At 48.5% G+C, this 8,042-nt stretch overlaps 1 protein-coding gene across 1 annotated transcript; it reads left to right on the top strand.

Annotated features, from left to right (window-relative positions):
- Positions 1 to 976: 976 nt before the first annotated feature.
- Positions 977 to 2,665, top strand: LOC132226784 (SNF-related serine/threonine-protein kinase-like). Its single transcript, XM_059681218.1, has one exon. It carries the CDS (start codon positions 1,133 to 1,135, stop codon positions 2,663 to 2,665), a length of 1,533 nt encoding a protein of 510 aa, XP_059537201.1. The 5' UTR covers positions 977 to 1,132.
- Positions 2,666 to 8,042: the final 5,377 nt, after the last annotated feature.

Below are 8,042 nucleotides of genomic sequence, written 5' to 3'. Positions count from 1 at the left end.
CGTTGTGATGCTGCCCCTTATATTTGCTGAATAAATGAATTTTGATCATTTTTAAAGTGTACCTTTATGGTGGATTTAAGAGAAAAGTTGACCATGTGGTATTTTGAAATGCCGAATCTTAGGGTGCTGTCCCAGCTCCTCTCTGATGTCCTGCCCCCCTCTGTATACACACACTTTTCAGGCCATCATATTGTCTTCATATTGCACAGCAAGGGGAACATGTTTGAATAATAGATCTAACTGAGCTTAATTAATATTCAGCTACGTTGGTCCTTCCATACTAGAGATTATATTTTACATAATGTAAGTTTTACTGTATTGCTGGAAGCCAGTCCATCCTTGCTGCTTGACACAGTCGCTGCAGGGAAGAAACATCTGCACAGCATATGTTTCAAGGGACCTGGCGTATATGGCATACTGTTCTTAATATGTTTGCTCCCCTTCTTAGCCCTATGTGTTTTAACCAAGGTCACCTCTCCGAGAAAGGTTGTTTCCCCAGGTGGGGATTTTTCCCTGGAGTTAGTGATTAACAGGACTAAGGAAGGGAATAAATCAGTAAAACCCCTTAACTAAGTGCCAGGCGGGTAGTTAATCACTTTAACTACGAACAATCATGATTAAGCTACATAATCTTTACTTAGGATAATCTCCTTCAGTTACTTCCTTGTATCTTAACAGAACAATAGAGTAGTGACCTTGGAATGGAGATAATAAACGCCCTAACCTTTGGAATAGAATGGATAGGATTAAAATCAACTGGTATAAATACAGATGTAACTGGAGAATAAAGACAGAACCTGGCTGGAGAACCTGGCTAGACAACCTGGCTGGAGAGCCTGGCTAAAGAGAACCTGGCTTTGCTGATCATCTGAATACTGCCTCCGAGTCCTTCCTTCTTCGCCAACTCTTTCCACACCTTCGGGAACGCCTGGACCTGCTGGGGTTGGACCCCAACACTGTACAATTTATCTAGGAGAAAAAAGCAACTAACAAAACACAGAAATAAGGATTATTCAATATGCAGTTTGCAGGATGCCCATGGCAACATTGAAAATGAATTCCTTATTTTCACCAGATATATGAGAAGACACGTTTCAAACAATTTGAATAGTTTTTCTTCTGTTGGATCAGCATGGCAGGATTCAAGCGAGGGTACGATGGGAAGATTACTAAATTGTATGATCTGGATAAAACCTTGGGCCGAGGTCACTTTGCAGTGGTTAAGCTGGCCAGGCATGTCTTTACAGGTGAAAAGGTGGCAGTAAAAGTTATTGACAAGACAAAGTTGGACACACTAGCCACTGGTCACCTTTTCCAAGAAGTGAGGTGCATGAAACTGGTGCAGCATCCCAACATCGTGCGTCTCTATGAAGTGATTGACACCCAGACCAAACTGTATCTCATTCTGGAACTTGGGGATGGAGGAGATATGTTCGATTACATAATGAAACACGAGGAGGGACTTAATGAAGACTTGGCCAAGAAGTACTTTGCTCAGATAGTGCATGCTGTATCTTATTGCCATAAACTCCACGTGGTTCACAGGGACTTGAAACCTGAGAATGTGGTCTTCTTTGAAAAACAAGGTCTTGTGAAGCTGACAGACTTTGGTTTCAGCAGCAAATTTCAGCCAGGAACGAAGCTCACTACCAGCTGTGGGTCTCTCGCATATTCTGCTCCAGAAATCCTGCTTGGGGATGAGTATGATGCGCCTGCAGTAGATATCTGGAGTCTGGGAGTGATCCTTTTCATGTTGGTATGCGGGCAGCCCCCCTTTCAAGAGGCCAATGACAGTGAAACATTGACAAGGATCATGGATTGTAAATACACGGTCCCATCCCATGTGTCTAAAGAGTGTAAAGACCTGATCGCCCGGATGCTACAGAGAGATCCCAAGAGAAGGGCCTCTTTAGAAGAGATTGAAAACCATCCTTGGCTTCAGGGCGTGGACCCTTCGCCAGCCACCAAGTATAACATCCCCCTGGCATCCTCCAAGAACCTCTCAGAGGAGGAGCACAACAGCATCATTCAGCGCATGGTGCTCGGGGACATAGCGGATCGAGATGCCATTGTCGAAGCCCTGGGAACCAACAGGTACAACCACGTCACGGCCACGTACTTCTTGCTCGCCGAACGGATCCTGAGGGAGAAGCAAGAGAAAGAAATCCAAACCAGGCCTGCCAGCCCCAGCAATATCAAGGCCCAGGGTAGGCAGCCGTGGCCCACCCAAACCCACGTGCCCCAGGACCTGGAGGATGACCTCGCCCACTCCCGGTCCCACGCGACCGTCCCTCCGGCTCCTGCGCGGGCTGCCGACAATGTCCTCAATGGCCACCGGAGCCAAGGCCTGTGTGACACGGCCAAGAAAGTCCACCTCCCCGAGTTGGCTGGGCCGGCATGGTCCACGGTGCGGCCCGCGAGCTTGAAGCCCGCGGCCAGTGGGCGGAAGTGTCTGTTCCGGGTGGAGGAAGACGAGGAGGAGGATGAGGAGGACAAGAAACCCATGTCCCTCTCCACGCAAGCGGTCCTGCGCCGGAAGCCCTCGGTGACCAACAGGCTGACCTCGAGGAAGAGCGCCCCGGTGCTGAACCAGATCTTCGAGGAAGGGGAGTCCGACCACGAGTTCGACCTGGATGAGAACCTCCGCCCAAGCCGAGCAGGTTAACGATGAACATCGCCTCCCCGGGGCGGTGCACAAACGCTACCGCCGGAGGAAAAGCCAGGGCCGCGGCTCCAGCTGCAGCAGCTCGGAAAGCCGCTGGCGGCTCGATAAAGACAGCGGCTTCACCTCCTCCTGGCGCTGGGACAGCCGCGAGGGGCCCCCGGGCAGGGCAGCGAGAGCCTCAAACTCACGGGCCTCTGCCGGGGCTCGCAGCTCCGCGGGGCACCAAGTACATTCTTGACCCGCAGCACGGCCTGTCCTTCTCGTGTCAAGGTCCAGGAGAAGTCCACGCGGAAGATGCGCATCAGCTCCGCGGGGAACCTGGGCCAGGCCCCCGTGGCGGTCAACCTCAAGTTCTTCTCCGACCACGTGGCGGACAGCACCACTGAGCTAGAACGGATACAGAGCAGGAGCCTGAAAAACAACGTGCTCCAGCTACCTCGGTGCAGAAAGCCCGTCTCTGTGAACATCCAGCAGGTCCCCACGGAGGGGCTGCTGTGCGCCTCCAGCCAGGCCACCTGCTGCCACGTCACCTGACAGTGGCCGCCTGGCCACTCGCACGCTCCTTGCTCAGAGCAGTGAAGACCGGCTCCCTTCACTGTTTGCTCTCGGTTTTACCCTCCCAGCGGGCAGTTATTCATTACGCTTCCCTTCGTTGGCCTGGCGCTGTGACAATGCATGGTCCTCGTGCATGCTGCTGCTAGACACTGCTTTTCTGTTCCAGCCGAAAAGTCAATCTCGTGTGTCACTTTTACACTCAGAATTTTAGTGTGGATGATCAGGATTAAATTAAAATGTATATTTGGAACCGCATATCAATGGAGCACTTAGAAATTTGATGTTCCGCACTTAACCTAGACAGAAAACATGCTTGTATTTCCTTGTTGAAAAATCTAAATTCCTGTCCTGACCTTCTGTTACACGGAGACTCCGTGCTCTGGGGCACACTCTGGTGTCCCATACAGAACCAAAGCAATAGCGGTGAGATGCCGACAGGCCTGGAGCCCACGGACGTGCCCGCCAGCTTTCCGAGGCTGCACCGGACAGAGTACAGCCAACGTCTGCACTAGAACCTTAAACCGGATTTCAACATACCCACACCTGTTTGTCATAAGCTATAGTGTGAAAAAAGTTTGGGCTCTTAAAAATTAACTGAAAAGGATTTTCTTGTTTTGTAATAGGTCAGATAAAGTACTTAGATTTATAAGGCAGCTTCCTTTGTAGTGGTAAATGACAAGCAGACAATCTTATTTTGTAATGTGTGAACTGATGATGTCTTAACTCTACTTATAGAGTGTGTCTGTGTAACAGAACAAAATGACGCTCCTGTAAACTCCTTCCCGCAGGGCACAGCCCAGGGTTTCCTTCAGAACCATGTAGATAGAAGAAACTGTAGGGCCTAATGTGGAGGCAAAGTGCACTCAGAGGTGGGCAAAGTCAAAACCCGGTCAATGAAAAAAACATATAAACACACACACACACACACACACACATATATATATATATATATATATATATACTAGGGGCCCGGTGCACGAAATTCGTGCACTGGGTGTGGGGCCGGGGGGAGTGTCCCTCAGCCCAGCCTGCTCCCTCTCACATACCGGGAGCCCTCAGGTGTTGACCCCCATCACCCTCCAGTCGCAGGATCGGCCCCTTGCCCAGGCCTGATGCCTCGGCCAGAGGCGTAGACCCCCATCACCCTCCGATCGCCTGATCGGTCCCTTGCCCAGGCCTGACGCCTCCACCAGAGGTGTCAGGCTTGGACAGGGGACCCCCATCTCCCCCCGATCACTGGCTCTGACCCCTGCCCAGGCCTGAGGCCTCTGGCCCAGGAATCATGCCTGGGCAGGGGACCCCCATCTCCCTCTGATTGCTTGCTCCACCCCCTGCCCAAGCCTGACGCCTCTGACCCAGGCTTCAGGCCTGGGCAAGGGGACCATCATATCCCCCCAATCCCCGGCTCCGCCCCCCGCCCAGGCCTGATGCCTCGGCCAGAGGAGTTGACCCTCATCACCCTCCGATCACCAATCACCGGATCGGCCCCTTCACCAGGCCTGAGGCCTCCGGCAGAGGTGTCAGGCCTGGGCACGGGACCCCCAGCTCCCCGCGGTTGCAGGCTCCACCCCTGCCCAGGCCTAACGCCTCTGGCCTAGGCGTCCGGCCCCGGCAGCGGGGACCCGCAGCTGCAGCGGCCCCGCGATCGTGAGCTCCGCTTTAGGCCCAGGCAAGGGGCCCCTAGCTCCTGGGACTGCCAGTTTCGACCGTGCCCAGCTCCCATCGCTGGCTCCACCCCTACTTCCTGCTATCACTGGCCAGGGCGGCAAAGGCGCCTGATTCTCCGATCATGGCTGGGGGGCAGGGCAAAGGCGGCCCCAGGGCCGCCTTTGCCCTGCCCCCCAGCTCTTAGCTCCCCCCTGGGTTTCTGATCACTGTCAGTGGCAGGGGGCTTCTTCCTGCTTTCCCTTTCGCCTCCCTGCATTGTGCCTACATATGCAAACTAACCGCCATCTTGTTGGCAGTTAACTGCCAATCTTAGTTGGCAGTTAACTGCCAATCATAGTTGGCAGTTAACTGCCAATCATAGTTGGCAGTTAACTGCCAATCATAGTTGGCAGTTAACTGCCAATCATAGTTGGCAGTTAATTCGCATATAGCCCTGATTAGCCAATGAAAAGGGTATCGTCGTACGCCAATTACCATTTTTCTCTTTTATTAGATAGGATATGGATTGATTTTTATGAGTTTGGTAATTAGGTTGTCTCTTGTTATTTCCATTTTATATCCTTTAGCTCAATTAGCTATGATAATTGGCTAATCAAAAAATACACATAAAAGGGTAGAATCCACACAATCAACAAACAAAACCTGCTTCAGTTTTGGTTTTTTGCTGAAAATATTTATCACTTTGCCTTCCTGCCAAAACAATAATCAAGAACTCTTCCTTTAAACTATTCCTGTACAGAGACTCCTTTTGACCAGATAATCATCTTTCGAGACAAATTTTATCTGTAGGCACAGTGTATTGCACATTGCTGACTGCGGAAGGGGCCAGATGCTACCTTTCTATGCTGTGCCATGAGGGGTCTTAGATGCTTAGCCGCATTGGTGACGGGGTGCGGCTGGGCCTGGGCCTTCCCACGCTCATCAGCCTCCAGTGAGGTGTCTGGTCCACACAGTGGCGGAGCCCCAGGGGACAGCATGCCATTGGGCAAGGCCTCCAAGTATACACTGACCTTGCTCCGTTAGTATCCATCTATTTTACTCAGAACTCTGAATTTCACTGTGTACTTACTAGACTAAGTAAAGATGATACTTCAAATACTTCTTTTACTTTCTAGACCTAGGCTAGGTGTGTTTTAAGCTATAGCTCTAGTTCAGTGTGATATATACAATTGAAAGCTATGAGAATAGGTGTGTGGGTGAAGCCATAGAACACATTTGCTTGAAGTTCTTGAGCAGGGATCTTATAAAGGGCCAGAAATAAGATGTGTGGTTCACATAGACAGTGAGCATAACATCTGTATTATACATAGGAGAGAAGTTTATAAAGGACATTGGCAATAAACTCTTTGTTGCAGCTGTTTTCCAAGCAATGTAAATACCTTTTCCTGTGATTATGTATAGCCTTGGAATGGCACATTTGAACATATATATATATATATATATATATATATATATATATATATATATATAATATGTACTTCTGACAATTCCATCTGTATTTAAAGATGTGACAATCTTGACACCGACTTTAAGGATAGCCATGAGACTGAATCAAATTAAAGGTATTTCTACCACGTAAGCACTGATGTGTGTGAAGCGCATACAGAATGATCAATTGATTGGTCATTTGCGTCCACTGTGGGTTGATTTTCCTCATCGTGTGAACATGGACAGGTCTGTGACAAGTGGGAGAAAATCCAAACAATAAAGTGGCATATTGGTGTTCAGCAAAAAAAAAAAAAAAAAAAAAAGAACTCAGTGAGAATTTTACAACCTGTGTTTTGAGAGCATTACTAAGCCAACCTTTGAGAAGATACCAGCTTGAATATCCCAAATGCATCAGAGGCATAATAAAGAGACCAACCTACAGGGAGAATGAGCCAAGACTTCATTTAAACCAAAAAAAATATATGTATTTGTTGTTTTACCCCAGTAACCATTAAGTCCTCCAGTCAATAACGCCTGACGCAGGGCAGGACCAGGGGACATGACTGGGGCCTTGTCCATGCCTGGATCCACCTGAAGCCACCTTCTAGTCACTAAGTCCTGCCTCTAGCCCTGTCCTTTAATTTTTCATCAGTGGGGGAAAAAAGATAATATAAAGCTTAGGGAAAGAAGCAAAATTAATACATAATAGCACCTTGAAAATAGGAGAATGAAATAAAATACAAAATGTTTTAGGAACTGCTCATCAGTTAAACTATCATTTTCCTCCAAAGGACAGGAATCTGATTCCAGGGTTAAATAGCAGAATGACTAAAAAATGTAATTATTGACAAAAGGACTAAAATGTCTAAGGAGTTAAGAAGAATTTGTAAAATGTTTGAGCAAGTAGTATTGTCTCTAGCATACTGAGAGGGTCAAGTTCCTGGGGAAAAGCCAGGGGGCAAAGTCATATCCTTTTTAATGTGAAATACAGACACTATAGGTATTCATCAGAGGAAATTACATGCAGAGAGAGCTATATTCCCCCTACTGCAAATATACAGAACTGCAAATATATGGCCCAACTGAACCATCTTTTGGTTTTCAATAAACAGTCAACAACTTCTGTACACTATAATTTAGTTCTTAAGAGTCTACATTTACGATTAAGTTGTGGATCGATCCTTTTGACCACAGTCTTAGAAGTTGCACAATGTTTTCCACAAATGTTAGGTTCACAGTCCATTAGAAGGATCCTGGATCTTGGGCCAGGGTGCCAGCTAGCAGTGTGGTGCCTTTGGGAGAGTCTGGTGGTGGGAAATGAAAGTCTGTGAACTGGGCAGTTGGGAAACAAAAGTTTATAAGCTGTCTGGGCAATTCCATTTGTTCTCATTTCACCTCCCTTTGGAGCACAGCAGAAACCAGCCTGGGTAGATGCAGCCAGGGGCTGAAAGTCTTGGAATGACTCTGTGGAATGGCTGGACTGGCCAAGAAGGTGGTTTCTGGAGAGAGGGGCTTAGATATTTGCTATTCCCCAAAAGTGTTGCCTCACTGTACTCATTCCTTATACCCATACTACCATTGAGTATGTCACCCAACTCTGTGGGTGCATCCCCCGTCCATCTGCTCCTAATGCACCTTTTCTAACCTGGATCTCCAACTCAGATCGGTCTTATACACACACATGTTGAATAGCTCCACTTGGAGTCCTGCAGGCAACTCAGGCTTA

Source organism: Myotis daubentonii, chromosome 2 (genome assembly GCF_963259705.1).
Source record: "Myotis daubentonii chromosome 2, mMyoDau2.1, whole genome shotgun sequence".
NCBI lineage: Eukaryota > Metazoa > Chordata > Mammalia > Chiroptera > Vespertilionidae > Myotis > Myotis daubentonii.
Note: the sequence above shows the minus strand (reverse complement) of the source record. Positions and strands in the feature narration are given on the sequence as shown.

Coding starts and splice junctions, on each gene's coding strand:
- LOC132226784 (XM_059681218.1), top strand. CDS start 1,133: ATGGCAGGATTCAAGCGAGGGTACGATGGGAAGATTACTAAATTGTAT.